Source organism: Bactrocera dorsalis, chromosome 1 (genome assembly GCF_023373825.1).
Source record: "Bactrocera dorsalis isolate Fly_Bdor chromosome 1, ASM2337382v1, whole genome shotgun sequence".
NCBI lineage: Eukaryota > Metazoa > Arthropoda > Insecta > Diptera > Tephritidae > Bactrocera > Bactrocera dorsalis.
Window position 1 is genome coordinate 67,959,717 of NC_064303.1, and position 21,517 is coordinate 67,981,233.

The 21,517-nt window shown below is 39.3% G+C and overlaps 1 protein-coding gene across 1 annotated transcript; it reads right to left on the minus strand.

The window, feature by feature from the left end:
* Positions 1-806: 806 nt before the first annotated feature.
* On the minus strand, positions 807-19,759 carry LOC125777854 (uncharacterized). Its single transcript, XM_049453819.1, has 3 exons — positions 17,648-19,759; positions 7,711-7,891; positions 807-813 (listed from the first exon to the last, which is right to left on the minus strand). The coding sequence occupies exons 1-3, from the start codon at positions 18,582-18,584 to the stop codon at positions 807-809; spliced, it is 1,125 nt and encodes a 374-aa protein (XP_049309776.1). The 5' UTR covers positions 18,585-19,759.
* Positions 19,760-21,517: the final 1,758 nt, after the last annotated feature.

The following is a 21,517-nucleotide window of genomic DNA, read 5'->3' on the forward strand; positions in this document are numbered from 1 at the left end:
TTTCTTCTTGGTTATTGTTAAACTTTGTAAAAGCATAGACTGCTGAATTCCTAAAAAAACACGGGTCTGATAACTTGGATCATGGAGTCGCTAAACCGAACTCTGGCGGCTCCTTCTCTACCCATATACCGAGGGAGTTGTGGGTGGGAAGAAGCCGTTGGAGAAAGGGGACAGTGAGCTTCTTCACGGATGGGTCAAAGGTGGAGGGGTCTGCTGTCAGGAGCTCTCTATCAACTCCAGTAAATTTACTACCCCGGAGTCCAGTCTCCTTCATAGAAGTGAACATGGACTCAGTTAGCAGGGCGGCGATTCCAGCCTTGAACTCATTAACAATGAGAGAGAAATATGAGCTAGCAAGAAGAGGCACCCTAGAACCGCTATCGGTAGAATGGGAGCGGATCTGTGCTCCCGTATCTTATTCTATTATTGAATAGCTGGGCGTCGCGAAAGCTTGGTCAGCGCTGGGCCACAATTTTTACACACGCTATCGTCATTGCCCTATTGGCTTCTACGCAGTAAGGCTGGGAATCCTACCAGACGCCATCTGCAGAAGCTGTATGGAAGAAGATTAGGTGGAAACAACTCAACACTTGCTGTCTTGCGTTAGGGAGGTCAAGACTTAATCACTTGGGGGCGCATACCTTCAGATATCCCACCAAACTGGCGGGAAGCGTTTTGTTAATTTATAAGTTCGAACACAGGGGTTCTTCTTTTCTATGGCGTCACGAAGGGCTACATATGTATATGTATATAGTAGTCAACGTCCGATCAACCATGTAGCCTAAACTAACCAAAGCACATTGAACTTAATCACTAAAAATAAACATAAACAATAAATGAAGGCTAACTTCGATATAAAAAAACAAACACTCTATTATATTTACATACATGAGTGATGATACGTTATTTTGTTTAACGAAATCAAGCACTTGATGATACGTTTTTTGAATTTTTAATATAGCTAGGGTATTTTTGATCTCAGAAGTTTAAAATTTGTGACACATACATATGTAATATGATATGGTGAGTCGTAATCAGTAAAAAACTCAATTTTGAATTTTTTGATGATAGGTTATTTTGCATTTCAGGTGACGATATGTATTCTGATAGTTGCTTTTACCAATGCCATAATATCATTTTGTGTAGAAAACCACATTATAATTAAGCATAAGCATTTAGTGGTAGGGCATACACCAGGGATGGGCATATTAGCCCTCAGTGGCATTTTGCCCGTGCGGGCACAAGTGCACATTTTGAGGGCTGGGTGAGGGGATCATCGCGGGCAAACATGAAGAGGGAAGTGAGAGCAACGTATTTTCCCACACTACTATAAATTTATAAAATGTAAGACAAATAACAAAAAGTATAATAATTTCTTTTAATATGTCAATCAGCATTTAAAATATATAAATTTGGTTTAATCTCATTTGCTATAGCTCCACGCATTATTGTACCAAGTACCAAAATTTAAATCAGATAACCTACTTCTTATTTTATATATAATTTTCGAAGCAAAAAGTTTCAAACCAGGTTATTTCTTTAAACTTCCTTATAAAAAGTAATTTTAATAATAACTTCAGTTTATGAACCACTGTTTCTTCTAACACATATGACCAAATGAATCTTATGAGAGCGCAATGTAAATAATTACCCAACAACCCTTCTACAACCACCAATCCTAGAATTTCCAACGACTCAGCTGATTGCTCTCTCACACCGCAGGGTTGCCAGGCTCGATATACTGTAGTAATTATAAAAATTGTCTTCAATATATTTGAAATTTTCTTAAAATAACTCAAATTCAGAATCGAATGCTATTATTTACAAATATATTGTTACAAAAGTAGTATTAAGTTGTATTTGTATTGCTATATGCATCCCTTATTATGAACAATAGTTGTAGGTATATGGAAAGCATTTATCGTGTTGTAGACATCTGGCGCCGCGGCTGTCTGCTTGTAAAAACAATAGACATCTGGCGCCGCACTGTCTGCTTGTCGAAACAATAGTCATCTGGCGCCGCAGCCGTCTGCTTGAACAATTGCAGATTCTGGCGCCGCGGCTGTCTGCTTGTCTGCATTAGACGCCGTATAGCATTATGTTCTGGTAATTTCCAGACGCAATATTCTAGAAGGACACGTCGGCATCAGCGAGAAGTGCGTGGCTATATAAGCCGTGGCAGCGCCAACGTAATAAATCAGTGCTAAGAGTAAACTGCTATAGTGTAGGCGAGTTGTGAAATAAAGAGTTGTTGAATTAAATTAAACAGTGTTGATTTTATTTGTCAATCCAGAGATACGAAACTAACAAAGTAAACTAGCAAGAGTAAATCCGTAAAAATAAAAACTAGTTTTAATAGTTTGATTTCAGTTGTGATATATTTTATTATGAAAAATTATAATTGAAAACTTAGATGTGTACAAAACTACATATGCGTATTGAGTAATGACAACATTGTTCGAATGAAAACGAGAACAAAACGCTTGCCGCTCGTGGCGAAGTGAGAAGATGTTTCTGCTATTAGCGTTTGTATTCTATTTGTGTGTGAGAGTAGCTAACTCAATCAATAATGCCATACCGCGCAAATATATTTTTATTTGATGATTTCTTATATTTTTGAAAATATGTGCTCCCTTTCTATTTTTAAAATTTAACAAAACAATTGTAGAAAAAACCTCAATTCTTTGAATATAAAACAACCAAACTGAAAATATCACAAATCATATATTTATGTAAGCATTTTCATTAAATGGAACTGCAATATGTTTAAACACAATATATAAATATACAAGTATCTTTTCTTTTTTATATATGCAGATATGCATATGTACGTATAAAAGCCCACAACTTGAGAAAAGTTTGCCCAATTGTATCTAAAATGAATTTTTACAACTGGCATCACCACCATTAACTGATCTATCACATGTACAGTGGTGTGAACAAAATAGGAACAAATATAGGTGTTGTGAAGTTTTAAAATGTGCTGTTTTCTTATTAAATAAATATTCGAATATTCGAGCAGTGAAAAATAAAAAAATATTAAAGAAAAATGGAGAACGGGTAAAATAACTATTTTAATTAATGTTAGATTAATTTTAATTAATATATTTTATACACTTTTAGAAAAAATAAAGTTACAACAAAAAAGAAATTTGAAAAATTGGTGGAGTTAATGGAGAAGTTTCCAGAAGTAGGAAGAGGAAAGCCACAATTTGGAAACAGTAAATTCAAAATTAAAGAATTGTGAGAGAGTGTGGCACTGCAGTTAAATTGTTTAGGGCCACCAAGCAGAACTGCCTACGAATGGGGACGAGTAAGTTATGGTTATGACATTAAAAATATTAACTAAATTTAAAATTTTTTTATTACTGGATTCACTATAAGGCAAGTCTGAAGAAAAAACTTGCCAACAACAGGAATAACTACCTTGCGACTGGTGGTGGACCGTCGCAAGAGCAGTCGCTGAGCCCAATGGAGGAGAGCGTGGCCCAGCTTATTCAATTAAGGGAAGCAGTTGCACCAAGTGAGCCAGCATTTGGTGTGGAGAATATACCTCCTACTGTCGCCGATGTGCCCCTTGAACGCTCGCCATTGTCCACTCCAGTTGTGCAGGAACGCCCGACTCCTTCCAGGAGAGTTCAGTTAAGGAGGGCGAACAATTGCATGGAGTCGGAAAGGCTGCAACTCCTCTCAACACAGGCTGAAACGCAACAGCAAATTTAAAAAAAAAATTGGACAGTTGACTGTGCATAAATCGTATACTCTCCAAAAAGAAGCTTTGGATTTTAAAAAAAGGAAAATGGAGATATACGAAAGGAAAGCAAACGAGGCGCATGAACTCCATGCACTTAAAATTGAGGTGCAGCGCCTCAAAATTGCTAAATTAAATTCTTCGCAAAGATTTTAATTTTTTTTGGTTATTTAACACAAGTAATATTTTTTTATTTTATTTTTAATTATTCTGGAATGAAGTGATATTTTATATTTTTGTACCATAGTTTAAGTTTACATTAAAAAATGAAGTGACATTGTTATTTAATGAATTTATTTAAATAGAATTTAAATATATGCCTGAATAAATAGCACATTAGAAAGAATAAATGAAATTTAATATTTTAATTATTTAGAAGGAAGTCATAATATTATTGCGAATTATTCGAGCCGTATCCTCTTCCTCTCTTTCTATGTTCAAAACATCATTTGTCATTGTAGTATTTGAGGTAGATGGTATTTCTTCCGGAGATTCCACTTGAAAGTGTTGGCAAATATTGTGCAATGCGCAACAAGCATTCACCATTTGCGAAGCCTTTTCAGGAGTGTAATGTAAACCTCGTACAGATAAGAGACATCGAAATCTACTCTTGAGTACACCAATTGTCCGCTCTACAATATTCCGGGCCTTTGAGTGTACTGTATTGTAGCGTGCTTGGGGTGAAGAAGCTTCCGTCAAGAGATAAGACGTCATTAAAAATTTGTGCAAAGGGTAGCCAGCGTCGCCTAATAAATTACATTACTCCAATTATTTAGCAATAAATACGATAAAGTCTTACCCAAGATCCGAGTGTTATTCTGTATGTTGTTCTGTAAATGCACTTTCAAATCGCTAACATTGAAAACAAAAGAGTCATGATTTGCGCCTACATGCCTAGCATCCACATACCGAATAGACATTTTATAATCACAAAGCTAAAAATTTTAAGCAATTATACCATTTTGTTTCTAATATAATTCAGATTTTATACATACAATCATCACGTTTAAACCTCCTCAGTCATTTGAATTTTAATCCATTGGGCACAAATACGTTGTTCAATTATATTTAGAACCTCTTTAATTACTAAAGATATCGTAGGTTGCGCCAACCCAATGTTAAAATCATTTCCACTGCATTTTTGATAACCACCGTCAGCAAGAAAACGCAGAGTTGCGCATAATTTTAATATCGGAGGTATGGCCCTTCCTCGCACACGTTTGAGGAAATGTTCCTTCAAACAAAATGCTTCTTTATTTAATCGAAAATAACTTATGAATCTGCAACAAATATTATTAAAAAACCACTCAATTGTGAAAAAACTATGGCTTACTTTGCATTTGGAAGCTCCAATGGATTTGAGTGATCACGAAGGCTTTTTCGTATACGTAGCACATCAATTTTGCCCCCAATATTTTCGTCATTGTAATATAAATCAAAACTTATATCCATTTTTTATTTATTTTAATGTTTATTCACTTTTTCGCGAGCGACAACTGAATTCAATTGTTCAAATATGTCGTTTCAGCTGTTTCACTATCTGTCAAATTTCCCTTTCTTAGGTTGGCAACGCCAATCATACTTCGACTGAACTTAGTTGAAGTTCGCAATACCGAAAAAGAGTTTGGTTGATCTGAAGTTGAGTTGCCTTAACTTCAATTCGACCAAGTCGGGTTGAAAACCGCAGAATGGATAAGGCAGCGAAGCAAATGGGTGGTGAACGAGGGCAAAACGAAATATCTTCTGTCATCAAACAAACAGTCGTCGCCCTCGCGTAGATAATGTCGTCTATCTTGGAACCAGCATCAACACCAACAACAACGTCAGACTCGAAATCCAAGGTAGAATATCTCTTGCCAACAGGTGCTACTTCGGACTAAGTAGGCAATGGAGAAGTAAAGTCCTCTCTCGATCTTTCTTGAGTGAGAATACATTTCATTCTAATTTTATTTACTATTTTTAAAACTATCTTAATTAAATAAATATATGGGTATGTTTCTATGTATTCCAGCATATTGTTTATTGCTGCTTGACATGGAGTTGTTTTCAAGTGTACAATTTAATACATGTATGTGTGTGTGTTTAATGTTATTTGATCTGTAAATTTATGACTTATCTTTACCCATGCATTTTTATTATTATTTGATGTGCATTGCATGTAAATGTATGAGTATGTATAAATATTTATTATAATACTATCGCATCCGTCGTCCATCCGTTCGTCCGTCCATGCAAGCTGTAACTTGAGTAAAAATTGAAATATCATGATGAAACTTGGTACACGTATTTCTTGGCCCCTTAAAACGGACGGACGAACGGATGGACGACGGATGCGATGGTCACGTTGGCATTCCTGGGAAGGATAATGACAACGCGGCAAGGTTCTACGAATCTGCCCTTACTTCTTCTTCTTCTTAATTGGCGTAGACACCGCTTATGCGATTATAGCCGAGTCAACAACAGCGCGCCAGTCGTTTTCTTCTTTTCGCTACGTGGCGCCAATTTGGATATTCCAAGCGAGGCCAGGTCCTTCTCCACTTGGTCCTTCCACCGGAGTGGAGGTCTTCCTCTTCCTCTGCTTCCGCGACGGCTACTGCGTCGAATACTTTCAAAGCTGGAGTATTTTCGTCCATCGGACAACATGACCTAGCCAGCGTAGCCGCTGTCTTTTAATTCGCTGAACTATGTCAATGTCGTCGTATATCTCGTACAGCTCATCGTTCCATCGAATGCGATATTCGCCGTGGCCAACGCGCAAAGGACCATAAATCTTTCGCAGAACTTTTCTCTCGAAAAACTCGCAACGTCCGACTCATCTGTGTTGACATCGTCCAGGCCTCTGCACCATATAGCAGGACGGGAATTATGAGTGACTATAGAGGTTTGGTTTTTGTTCGTCGAGAGAGACTTTGCTTCTCAATTGCCTACTTAGTCCGAAGTAGCACCTGTTGGCAAGAGTTTATCCTGCGTTGGATTTCTAGGCTGACGTTGTTGGTGGTGGTTTACGCTGGTTCCAAGATAGACGAAATTATCTACAACTTCAAAAGTTATGACTGTCCACAGTGACGTGAGTGCCAAGTCGCCAGTGCGACGACTGTTTGTTTGATGACAGGAGATATTTCGTCTTGCCCTCGTTCACCGCCATACCCATTTGTCTTGCTTCCTTGTCCAGTCTGGAGAAAGCAGAACTAACGGCGCGGGTGTTTGAGGCCTATGATATCAATATCATCGGCATACGCCAGCAGTTGTACACTCTTATAGAAGATGGTACCTTCTCTGTTGAGTTCTGCAGCTCGAACTATTTTCTCCAGAAGCAGGTTGAAAAAGTCGCACGATAGGGAATCACCTTGTCTGAAACCTCGTTGGTATCGAACGGCTCGGAGAGGTCCTTCCCGATCCTGACGGAGCTTTTGGTCCCGCTCAATGTCAGTTTACACAGCCGTATTAGTTTTGCGGGGATACCAAATTCAGACATTGCGGCATAAAGGCAGCTCCTTTTCGTGCTGTCGAAAGCAGCTTTGAAATCGACGAATAGGTGGTGAGTGTCGATTCTCCTTTCACGGGTCTTTTCCAAGATTTGGCGCATGGTGAATATCTGGTCGGTTGTTGATTTACCAGGTCTGAAGCCACACTGATAAGGTCCAATCAGTTTGTTGACGGTGGGCTTTAATCTTTCACACAATACGCTCGACAGAACCTTATATGCGATGTTGAGGAGGCTTATCCCACGGTAGTTGGCGCAGATTGTGGGGTCTCCTTTTTTATGGATTGGGCAGAGCACACTTAGATTCCAATCGTTGGGCATGCTTTCGTCCGACCATATTTTACAAAGAAGTTGATGCATGCTCCTTATCAGTTCTTCGCCGCCGTGTTTAAATAGCTCGGCCGGCAATCCATCGGCCCCTGCCGCTTGTGTTTTTCAGGCGGGCAATTGCTATTCGAACTTCTCATGGTCGGGCAATGGAACGTCTGCTCCATCGTCATCGATTGGGGAATCGGGTTCGCCTTCTCCCGGTGTTGTGCTATCACTGCCATTCAGCAGGTTGGAGAAGTGTTCCCTCCATAATTTAAGTATGCTCTGGGCATCGGTAACTAGATCACCTTGGGGGGTTCTACAGGAGTATGCTCCGGTCTTGAAACCTTCTGTAAGTCGCCGCATCTTTTCGTAGAATTTTCGAGCATTACCCCTGTCGGCCAGCTTATCGAGCTGCTCGTACTCACGCATTTCGGCCTCTTTCTTCTTCTGTCTGCAAATGCGTCTCGCTTCCCTCTTCAACTCTCGGTATCTATCCCATCCCGCACGTGTTGTGGTCGATCGTAACGTTGCGAGGTAGGCAGCCTGTTTTCTCTCCGCTGCGACACGGCACTCCTCGTCGTACCAGCTGTTCTTTGCACTTTCCGAAAACCAAATGGTTTCGGTTGCAGCTGTACGTAAAGAGTTTGAAATGCCGTCCCACAGTTCCCTTATACCGAGTTGTTGACGAGTGCTCTCAGAGAGCAGGAGTGCAAGCCGAGTAGAGGAATCGTTCGGCTGTATGTTGTGATTGCAGCTTCTCGACGTCGAACCTTCCTTGTGTTTTGTTGGCGTGCGTTTTTTGCTGCACAGAGGCGGGTGCGAATCTTAGCTGCAACAAGATAGTGGTCCGAGTCGATGTTAGGACCTCGGAGCGCACGCACATCTAAAACACTGGAGACGTGTCTTCCGTCTATCACAACATGATCGATCTGGTTGGTAGTTTTTCGATCCGGAGACAGCCAGGTAGCTTGATGGATCTTCTTATGCTGGAATCTAGTACTACAGATAACCATATTTCGGGCCCCGGCGAAGTCGATCGGCCTCAACCCATTTGGGGAAGTTTCGTCGTGGAGGCTGAATTTACGACCGTAGTACCAAAGATACCTTCTTTGCCCACCCTGGCGTTGAAGTCGCCAAGCACGATTTTTACATCGTGACGGGGGCATCTCACATAAGTGCGCTCCAAGCACTCATAAAAGGCATCTTTGGTCACATCGTCCTTCTCTTCCGTCGGGGCGTGGGCGCAAATCAGCGATATGTTGAAGAACCTCGCTTTGATGCGGATTGTGGCTAGACGTTCATTCACCGCAGTGAATGATAGTACTCGGCGACGGAGTCTCTCTCCCACCACGAATCCCACACCAAACCTGCGCTCCTTTATATGGCCACTGTAGTAAATGTCACAAGGACCTACTCGTCTCTGTCCTTGTCCCGTCCATCGCATTTCTTGGACGGCGGTGATGTCAGCCTTTGTTTTCACGAGGACATCAACCAGCTGGGCAGCGGCACCTTCCCAATTAAGGGACCGGACATTCCAGGTGCATGCCCTCAATTCGTAGTCCTTATTTCGTTTGCCATGGTCGTCATCAAAAGGGGGGTCTCTCATCCGAGGCTGGTTGTTGCTATTCGCTGGGGTTGTTTTTTTACGTGGCGGGTCCCAAACCCAGCGCACAACCCTATGTGGGGGATATCTTCGCCTTCACACGTTAGCTCGCCTTCAAACGGATGTTCTTAGGCTACCCCAGAGGATACTTGGTCAAAGACCGGAAGTCGTGAGCTGCTTGAGTCATATGTAAAAGAATCGTTTCTGGCCACTCCCAAGTGAATGGCGATCAGAGAACTTTCCTCACTTGCGTGAACTTCTACATATGACTCCATCCTCCTGCCCTTACGTTGAATTGTAATTGAATAGAAACTTTTGCGTATGAGCTGATTCAAGGAAAAAGTGAGTTTGGCAGTTCCTGGTATGTATCAGGCACCCAGAGAAAACCTATTTTTCTTTTATGTTTAATGCAAATATCTCTAATTTTAGATATTACTATGGAATTATTTCGTATGTTTCGTATGGCGTTCAAGCAGGGGAAGCTGTTTGAGCAAATAAGGAATTTGCTTTTTTGTAGGATAGCGTATTTTAACGCCGTATACTTATATTCCAATTGCTTCGACCGTAAATACGCACGAATATGGTGGAAGAACTCCGCCTGTAATAGTTATGTTATATGTGGTAACAGCATATTCAGTATAGCAAAAGTTTCTACTTAAGTCCAATCACTGAGCGAAAGTGAAAATGTTGCTCTATCACGAGTTACCAGTATTGACGGACTCTACATAGTACCAAAAGACAATGATAATAGATTTTATCATGGGCGAAAAAATGATACATCGATCATATCTTTACAAGATGAATTTCGCCGATTATCGTTGAACACATTGTCAACAATAGGTAGAACGATTCTCGATTTTATGAATGACAGAAAAAAGTTGTCCATGGTTACTTTTAATTGCCAAAGTCTCAGAAAACACGTATCGGACTTGAGCGATCCCGCAATTGATTCAAGCAATATCCTGTTTTTATCAGAAACCTGGTCAAATGACGATGAAAATATTGACATCCCGAATTTTGATTGTATTGCGAAATTCAAGCGTAAAAATGTTAGATCAGCAGGAGTGGCAATTTATCAGAAATCGAATGATACCTCGAATATAGTAACTTCGAACATGGACATTCTATTACGACATATTCGTGAAGTTGATATTGGTCAGTCATCAATTGGTGATATATGTGCTGCTCACTGTGTTTTGGACGATGGAACAAACATCATAATGGTAGTTGTTTACATTTCGCCCAATAACACAGTTAATAATATCATAAAGTTTATATACAGAAGATTTATGATTTATGGTCGCGTAGGTTCTGAAGAACTAGGAGAAAACTATCATACGTTGCCACTAATCTTAGCAGAAGATTTCAATATCAATTTCGCATCCGAAGATGGACAACTCTTGATAAACTTTCTACGAGATAAATTAGAATTACAAATGAATAATGACCGTAATGAGCCAACTACAGGACATGGAACAACAATCGATGCAGTTTTTTCTAGATTTCTGTCTAATTTTAATTCTAAAATATATGTATCGTATTTCTCGTATCATAAGCCTATTGTCTCTGTTTTACAATCAACCACAGTAATTACTGATGTACCCAATAATGACATTCATACATATGTATATATACATATAGATAGAGCGAAAGAAGTTTCACTTCAGTCGTGCGGTCATAAGCACACTCACTTTTTTTATGCGACAACAAAATTCAATCATTTTAATTTTTTAATATATTTTTATTTGTATTTTGAAATGTAAAAAAAAAAATCGATTTTTACATTTTTAATATAACTTTTTTTTTTTTTAATCAAAGTAGTCCCCAACAAAAAAAGTAGTTCACTGGTCATGGTGATAGCGGATGTTCATGTTCTCTGAAATAAAAAAATCGAATGGATAGCTGCTATATATATTTCTGGCCTAATAATGAAAATAGGAATATTTATCAACGAAAATGGTTTTATTGTTTTTCAAAATATTCTCCATCAAGATTTATACACTTTTCCATGCGCTCAAACTAATTTTCGAAGCACTTTTTCCACTCCGATTGAGACACCTCCAAAACATGGGTTTTGAATGCTTCAACAGCATCTTCTGGCGACGAAAATCGTTGACCACGCATTATTTTCTTGATGTGTGGGAATAAAAAGAAGTCATTGGGTGCCAAGTCAGGGCTGTACGGCGGATGACCCATCAATTCGACGTTTTGGCCGGTCAAAACGGCGCTGGTTTGAGCCGATGTGTGAGAGCATTGTCATGGTGCATAATGATTCGTCTTCTTTTGTTCGTTTTTCGAATTTCTCCGAAGACTTCAGGCAAACAAATGGTGGTGTACCACTCAGAATTGACCGTCCGACGTTGCTCAAGCGGAACAGTCGCCACATGTCCAGTTTTGCCGAAGAAACAGGCTACCATTTGGTTCGAAGTGCTTCTTCCACGAACAACTTTCGTTGGATTTGGCTCGTCTTGGAAGACCCACACGGTCGATTGCTGTTTTGTTTCGGGCTCATACGCATAGATCCATGAGTCGTCACCTGTGACGATCTTATAAACGTCTTTTGAAGCTCAGCGATCGTATTTTTTCAGCATTTCTTTACACGAATCCACACCAGCCTTTTTTTGAGCGATTGTCAAATTTTTTACGGCCAGGTGTTCATGCAATATCGAATGTATGCTGGTGGGAGAAATGCATAGGCATGCCTCTGTCTGAAGGTATGTTACATGACGGTCTTGCATTATCAGTTCACGTACGGCATCGATGTTTTCTGGCACAACGGTGTGTTGGACGACCTTCACGGAATTCGTCTTTGAGCGAGCGTCGGACACTTTTGAATTCGTTGTACTAGTTTTTCACAGTGCTATAGGATGGTGCTTCATAGCCATACAAAGATTTTAGTTCATCGATGCACTCTTGTCGTGATAATCCACGTCGAAAGTTGTGAAAAATGATCGCACGAAAATGTTCACGAGTTAATTCCATTTTTTGGCCGAGATGAATTTTTTAATTCCCTGTAAATAAAACAATTCACTATTAAATGACAAAACGTTATGAGTGATGTTATGCTAAAAAATATCAAACTTTCCAATGGAAATGTCAGATTGCACCTGGCAACACTTAGTGTTGCCTAGGCCAGAAATATATATAGCAGCCTACGTATTATCAGTAGTTCTGCGGCCATCGTACCTACCAAATATAATTAATTTCATTTAAAAAAATGTCGAACTTCAAAAAAATCACGAAAATCTAGTTTTTTTTTCGTTAAAAATCGTTTAAAAAATATGAAAATAAACTATTCTAGTAGGGACGATAACTATAAATGAGTAGAAGAACATATGTAAATTTTAAAGCAATCGGTTGAATACTTTTTTTGGGACCATGACAGTTTCAGAAAATGATGATTCGAGAAAATGCGCTTAGAAACGTAGGAGCTGCAGACTTGTCATGGCGCCTGGTAGACAATCGCTTACGACACGTCGGCGACTATGAGCTGTAACTTATCAAATACTATGAATTTCGGTCTGAATTTTTCACAGCATGTTTTCAATCGATTTTTCGAAGTGATTACATGAGAATACCCCCTAAAACAGCTTCACAAACCAAATACTTAGTTTTTCCCAAAACCCCCTTGAGGCGATATAAAACAAGAGTATCGTTTTCATTTCTATTTATTATAAATACATATGTATGGCAAAATTTCTCACCCCCCAGACAATAATCTCAAAAATGTTCCACAGTGTAATTTATATAACCCGTTTGAACGGTACAAAAACGAGAAAAAAATAAATAATATGCCTATTTGTGTTACCCCTGTGTTAAAAACAAATAAAACAACAAATTAATTTCAAGTCTCCACTTGAAAGTTTTCCTTCGTTGTTTCAAATCAGTAAGCAGTATGCTGAAAATAAACAAGCTAGAGGCACAATAAAAAGATTAGAAGAGAAATGAAAGAAATAATAAATTAAAACATACGTACAGAGATTTAACGCGCTTGCATTCAAAATTAGGAATATTGCTGATACTTGTAAGAGATACCTCTATTTCCATAAATTTGTTTTAAGAGATCAATGCTGCTTCTCACGCCTCTTTGAAAGCGTAGGAAAACAACCGTTATCATATTCATTGAGGTGTTGCTAATATGTTTTTGTTAAATTTCGTCATAAATTCATTGGACAATGATTTAGCGCACTTGTAGTTTTCGGTCATTAGTTGTATTTGATTTTACAAATAACCGTTCTCAGTTGTGAAGTTGTAATTAATAGTTAATTGTTACAAAGTTTATTTGAAAGGCAAAAGAAAAATGCTGCTAACTTAAAAAAAAGAAGAATTATTTGAGACCTTTACAAAAACGGTACAAACCAAGAAAAAATTGCTAATACAAGGAGGGTCCCAATTAAACAGGACTTAAACAAAACAAAAATCAATTTATTTTATTCAAAATAGTCTCCTTCTGCTTCAATACAGCTTTTTGCACGGTCCAAAAGCATGTCGAGCGAGTGTTTTAGCTCGTTGGCCGGTAGGGCCGCCAGTATGCCGGTGCAAGGTTTTTGAATGGCCTCTACGTCTGCATAACGCTTCCTTTCACGAGCAAATGCATTTTTCCGAAAAGGAAGAAGTTGCATGCTGCCATATCAGGTGAATGCGAAGAGTAGTTAATGGTTAAAATGTGATTTTTGTTCCAAAAATCGTCCTTCGAATGTTAAATTCTGAGCAACAAACCGTGCACACACCTTTCGTATGCCCAAATGTTTGGTCAAAATGAGATAAATCGATGTTTTGGAGATGTTCAATTCCATTTATATGAATTTCAATGATGATTTCGGCTGATTTTTAATGAATTCACGCACAGTTTTGATGGAATTTCCTGTAATCATTTTGGCGGATTTTGATTGGCCCACATGTTGATCGTCATTTATGTTCTCACGACCACTTTGAAAACGTTGTAACCACTCGTGCACTCTGATAGATGGCGCCACCTGGCAGCGCTAGTTTCAAAAAGTCCTGTTTACTTTGGAAAATACCTTGTATAATTAAATGTTCCAGAAAAATTGTGTACAATGTTATCAAAATGTTAAGAAAGAAACCAATCTGTTATCTCAAAACATAATTCGTAAGGCGCCATCTAGCGAAACAACCCACGGCGGATAGAAAGTAATTAATAGAAAATATAAAGCTTATTCCTTCAAATCCTCACACGCAATCAAAGCAGAATTGGGCTTAAACATGTCAAGTAGACTAGTGCGGACACGTTTAAATGAAAATAATTTGTTTGGGGGTGTGATCATAGAAAAACCACTTCTGCCGAAAAGGAATATTGAAGTACGTTTAACATTCGCTCATAGTCACATATCAATAGACTTACATTCTTGGAAAATGATACTTTTTACGGATGAAACCGAAATCAACCACATTGATCGTGGTCAATTCAAGATATATATACAAGAAGTCAATTCAAGATATACCAAAAAGACCGTAAAGCACGGTAGAGGAAATTTAAAAGTTTGGGGTCGTTTTCGTCGCTTGGACTTGAACCACTACTAAAGATAGAAGAGAACGTGGATAAATTGCATATCTTAATATACTAAGGAATACAATGGAGCCCTATACCCATGATATTATCATTATACGATAACGATCCCTAGCATATTGGAAAAACTGTATTACGCAAGAAAAAGTTCCACTTGTTGATTGGCTAGCGCAAGAACCAGATCTAAACCCGAAAAAATGGGCAAAGAAAATTTACAAATTACACTGATCTTTGTGCAGGAGTAGGAGGTCTCTTAGACAGATGCTAAAGGCCAATAGAGATTTTTCTACGCAGCTGTGAAGCGGTGCTTAAGAATATTGGTTATTCCACAAAGTATTAACCAGGAAAGATATAATATCAAAGAGTTTCACGCTACTTGTTCATAATATTAATTTTGCTTTATAGATCTTTTAGAGTACGTTAAATACTTGTCAAAGTCAATTTTGAATTAAGAATGTAAACTGAACCAAACATTGTATATTTATTATAAGAAACTAAGTATTTTGAATTACTTTTAGTGAAGTAATAGTTTGCGCAATGTAATGATTTTACTTTCTTTAACTGTGACTTTAATAAGTATTGTATTTCATAATAAGGAAGTGCGCCAAATCTCTGTGCATAGCTGAATACTTACCAACTAATAACAACACCGTATAGTATTATACAAACTTACATACGAAATAACGTATTTGCATATATAAAGAAGTTAATACTTGCACAATGTGAACTCTCTTCTCGATTCGTATCGCGCCTGCAAAAGAACGCGAAAACAATACGAACCAAAAACAAGCAGGTTTACATTATATACATATAGCATGGTCCTTCCAACTGAGAGAAGGTCTTTCTCTTCCTCTGCTACCCACGGCAGATACTGCGTCGAATACTTTCAGAGCTGGACTGTTTTCGTCCTTTCGGACAACATGACCTAGCCTGCGTAGCCGCTGTCTTTTAATTCGATGAACTATATCAATGTCGTCGTATATCTCATCCAGCTCATCGTTCCATCGAATGCGATATTCGCCGTGGCAAATGCGTAAAGGACCATAAATCTTTCTCAGAACCTTTCTCTCGAAAACTTGCAACGTCGACTCATCAGTTGTTGACATCGTCCAAGCCTATAGCAGGAAGGGAAAAATGAGTGACTTATAGAGATTGGCTTTTGTTCGTGGAGAGAGGACTTTACTTCTCAATTGCCTACTCATTTCGAAGTAGCACTTGCTGGCAAGAGTAATCCTGCGTTGGATTTTCAGGCTTACATTGTTGGTGGTGTTTATTCTTCTTCTTTACTGGCGTAGACACCGCTTACGCGATTATAGCCGAGTCTACAACAGCGCGCCAGTCGTTTCTTCTCTTCGCTACGTGGAGCCAATTGGATATTCCAAGCGAGGCCAGGTCCTTCTCCACTTGGTGCTTCCACCGGAGTGGAGGTCTTCCTCTTCCTCTGCTTCCCGCGGCGGGTACTTCGTCGAATACTTTCAGAGCTGGAGTGTTATCATCCATCCGGACAACATGACCTAGCCAGCGTAGCCGCTGTCTCTTAATTCGCTGAACTATGTCAATGTCGTGGTATATCTCGTACAGCTCATCGTTCCATCGAATGCGATATTCGCCGTGGCCAACGCGCAAAGGACCATAAATCTTTCGCAGAACTTTTCTCTCGAAAACTCGCAACGTCGACTCATCGGTTGTTGTCATCGTCCAAGCCTCTGCACCATATAGCAGGACGGCAATTATGAGCGACTTATAGAGTTTGCCTACTCAGTCCGAAGTAGCACCTGTTGGCAAGAGTAATCCTGTGTTGGATTTCCAGGCTGACACTGTTGGTGGTGTTAATACTGGTTCCTAAATAGACGAAATTATCTACAACTTCAAAGTTATGACTGTCAACAGTGACGTGAGTGCCAAGTCGCGAGTGCGACGACTGTTTGTTTGATGACAGGAGATATTTCGTCTTGCCCTCGTTCACTGCCAGACCCATTTGCGTTGCTTCCTTGTTCAGTCTGGAGAAAGCAGAACTAACGGCGCGGGTGTTGAGACCGATGATATCAATATCATCGGCATACGCCAGCAGCTGTACACTCTTATAAAAGATTGTACCTGCTCGATTAAGTTCTGCAGCTCGAATAATTTTCTCCAGCAGCAGATTGAAGAAGTCGCACGATAGGGAGTCGCCTTGTCTGAAACCTCGTTTGGTATCGAACGGCTCGGAGAGGTCCTTCCCGATCCTGACGGAGCTTTTCGTGTTGCTCAACGTCAGTTTACACAGCCGTATTAATTTTGCGGGGATACCAAATTCAGACATCGCGGCATAAAGGCAGCTCCTTTTCGTGCTGTCGAAAGCAGCTTTGAAATCGACGAATAGGTGGTGAGTGTCGATTCTCCTTTCACGGGTCTTTTCCAAGATTTGGCGCATGGTGAATATCTGGTCGGTTGTTGATTTACCAGGTCTGAAGCCACACTGATAATGTCCAATCAGTTTGTTGACGGTGGGCTTTAATCTTTCACACAATACGCTCGACAGAACCTTATATGCGATGTTGAGGAGGCTAATCCCACGGTAGTTGGCGCAGATTGTGCGGTCTCCTTTTTTATGGATTGGGCATAGCACACTTAAATTCCAATCGTTGGGCATACTTTCGTCCGACCATATTTTGCAAAGAAGCTGATGCATACACCTTATCAGCTCTTCGCCGCCGTATTTGAATAGCTCGGCAGGCAATCCATCGGCCCCTGCCGCTTTGTTGTTTTTCAGTCGGGCAATTGCTATTCGAACTTCTTCATGGTCGGGCAATGGAACGCCTGCTCCATCGTCATCGATTGGGGTATCGGGTTCGTCTTCTCCTGGTGTTATGTGTTCACTGCCATTCAGCAGGCTGGAGAAGTGCTCCCTCCATAGTCTAAGTATGCTCTGGGCATCGGTGGCTAGATCACCTTTGGGGGTTCTACAGGAGTATGCTCCGGTCTTGAAACCTTCTGTAAGCCGCCGCATTTTTTCGTAGAATTTTCGAGCATTACCCCTGTCGGCCAGCTTATCGAGCTGTTCGTACTCACGCATTTCGGCCTCTTTCTTCTTCTGTCTGCAAATGCGTCTCGCTTCCCTCTTCAACTCTCGGTATCTATCCCATCCCGCACGTGTTGTGGTCGATTGTAACGTTGCGAGGTAGGCAGCCTGTTTTCTCTCCGCTGCGACAAGGCACTCCTCGTCGTACCAGCTGTTCTTTTGCACTTTCCGAAAACCAATGGTTTCGGTTGCAGCTGTATGTAAGGAGTTTGAAATGCCGTCCCACAGTTCCCTTATACCGAGTTGTTGACGAGTGCTCTCAGAGAGCAGGAGTGCAAGCCGAGTAGAAAATCGCTTGGCTGTCTGTTGTGATTGCAGCTTCTCGACGTCGAACCTTCCTTGTGTTTGTTGGCGTGCGTTTTTTGCTGCACAGAGGCGAGTGCGAATTTTTTCTGCAACAATATAGTGGTCCGAGTCGATGTTAGGACCTCGGAGCGCACGCACATCTAAAACATTGGAGACGTGTCTTCCGTCTATCACAACATGATCGATCTGGTTGGTGGTTTTCCGATCCGGAGACAGCCAGGTAGCTTGACGTATCTTCTTATGCTGGAATCCTGTACTACAGATAACCATATTTCGGGACCCGGCGAAGTCGATCAGCCTCAACCCATTTGGGGATGTTTCCTCGTGGAGGCTGAATTTACCGACCGTAGTGAAAAAGATACCTTCGTTGCCCACCCTGACGTTGAAGTCACCAAGCACGATTTTGACATCGTGGCGGGGGCATCTCTCATAAGTGCGCTCCAAGCACTCATAAAAAGCTTTGGTCACATCGTCCTTCTCATCCATCGGGGCGTGGGCGCAAATCAGCGATACGTTGAAAAACTTCGCTTTGATGCGCATTGTGGCTAGACGTTCATTCTCCGTAGTGAATGATAGTACTCGGCGACGGAGTCTCTCTCCCACCACGAATCCAACCACTGTAGTAAATGTCACAAGGACCTACTCGTCTCTGTCCTTGTCCCGTCCATCGCATTTCTTAGACAGCGGTGATGTCAGCCTTTATTTTCACGAGGACATCTACCAGCTGTGCAGCGGCACCTTCCCAATTAAGGGACCGGACATTCCAGGTGCATGCCCTCAAATCATAGTCCGATAAACGCGTATTTTAATAATTAATTCGGAAATAAAAACATTTACGTAAAATATTTTTCGGTTTTTTACATTTATAAGTTTATATTGAAAAATATATTTTACTATAATAATATAATAAGTCTTTATTTTTCCCTCACCAGCAGTAAGAAGTTAATGATACTTATAGCGGGATTCTCCAAAGAGTCTCTTTTCTCTATTTGAAATATTTTGAGGTAAAGTCTCAATCTGAGACTAGTTACTATTCACTAAACAGTCTCTAGCGTTAGTCTCAAAATATGGCCTCAAATTTGAGACCTAATAGTTAGCGGGTCACAAAACTAAAAAGAACTCATGTCCGCCATTTTGAACATACTGAATAGAGATCAACATAGATATTAATCGATTGTCGTTTTTTTATATTTTGTAAGAATCTCAAATACGAAAAGATTAAAAATAAATAAATTTTACATAAATTTCGTAAATGTTATGAGCAAAAGTCAACATATGTATTTATTTTTATTGATGGTAATATTTTTTGACGATGCTAAAGAAAATTTAATATTTGTTATCGTCATATTTATTTTCATTCAATTGTAAAAACATCTCTGAATAATGAAATGTAAAACATTTTGTGACTGTCACTTACAGAATAACAAAATCGTCTCAAGTCTCAAAAACTGTCTTTAACTCAAAATCTCAAATTTAGAGACTTGACACTGTACCACAGTACAGAATCGCAAGGTTATTTGAGTTTATGAGAGTTGGTCCTTTGAGCCGGATAAAGAGCTCGGCCGAATTAAAAAGTCCTATATTAATAAAACAGGCAATATATAAAAAAATTCTGTGCAAAATACAGGCAAATTAAAATAAAAATAATTGTGAAACGGGTGTATATTCCCGCATATTAAAGACATACAAATAATAATTGTAAGACGGGTGGATATTTCCGCATATAAAACCGATCACATACGTCGTTTTAGCAGAAACTAAAAAAGAAATATTCAGCGGCTGTGAGTCGAGGCACAGCCAGGTCAACTATGCGATCAAATCAACATACAACATACCTTCAACGATTTATTTGGAGAATAACAAGCAGTTGATTAATAAAAACGAAAAGTGGTGCAGAAAAAACTGGGTATAAACAGAAAGAAAATTCTTTATGCCCAGGCAGATGTTGTACACGTCCAACGCTATTTCATCAAAGCCATTAGGAAAAACAAAAATTGAAAAAGTTCAAGTCCAAGCTAAGTTCCAAGATTTAGAACGAAAAACTTCCACGTTCATTAGGAATATTAAAAACCTCAATAGAAAATTTGATGATCTAACTATGGAATTAATGATCTACAACGTTCATTTAAAGTGTTTAGACTTTTTATACATTGATATCCAAAATCTAAAAAGCAAATTAGATTTCAATGAAGATATTGAAGACTTGGTCGACAAAATTAATGACGAATATTACAAAGAGCTTTAAAATTAAAAAAAAAAGATTACAAATATAAGAGCCTTTAATTTCTTATCGCCCCAATTTTAAATTAAAAAAATTAAAAATTCCAACATTTAATGGCGATATTAAAGAATTGGCCAATTTTTATAACGTGTTCCAAGTCATGGTACATGATATCGAGCAGATGCCGAACACAGAAAAAATGCTGCGTCTTCGTCAATGCTTAAAAGGCGAAGCTGCACGATTACTACAGCAACTACAAATTTTGTCGAAAAATTATGAAACTGCGTGGAGTCTACTTAAGCAAAAGTATGATAAACAGCGAATTATGTTTACAACGCAGGGGAACACATTACCTACAGCTGCGACGAAACTAAAACTAACTAATGCTAACTGTTCGATTACTCCCTCTATCTTCTCCAAATATAATAAAAAAAAAACAATTGAGATGATTCAAACATTAGCCAAAAAATAATAAAATGGAAAAAAGTTGGAGAAGAATCCTTTGAAGAATTTCATGAGGAAAAACCAACTGAATTGGTACCTTGGCATTTACCTTTTCCGGCAGGCTCACAATTTGGAGAAATGTGGGAAAGTGAAGTCCAGGTTACATCGTTTGAAGATAAGGATGAAGTTGAAGCAATCGACCACATTTTAGAATATGATACTGAAGCATATGAGAAGAAAGAGGAAGTTCAGGTTATAAACAAACCAACACAATTGTTGAAAAACACAAAATAGTAAAAAATTCTGTAAATTATAGAAAACTAGCTTTTACCCGCGACTTCGTCAGCATAAGTTTTTCGTTTTCTCCCGGCTGTAAGTCTCCCTGCGACAATGTCCCACTATCGTGTTCCAGTCCTCAACTTCACATCAAAATTTCTTCAATAGCAACCTAAGCACATAATGGATAGCTCCGAATGTTACCTTAGTACATATAAAAAGTAAATAATGTAAATCGGTTTAAAATACTACTAACTACCTACCTGTCAACCCCCGATGTTAGACAGTGTGACATCTGCAACATCGTCTACGTAGGAAGTACTAACTTAATGTAAGTACAGTAGAACTCCAATTATCCGAATTAATGGGGACCGGGACCCATTCGGATAATCAAATATTCGGATAATTGGATTTTTTTTTTTTAAATTGCCATTGGAGAGAATAAGAGCTACGTTTTGATATTGCACTATTTTTTTATTGAATGAAATGAAAGAAACATGTTATCACATGTTTTAAATATAAATAAAATGTA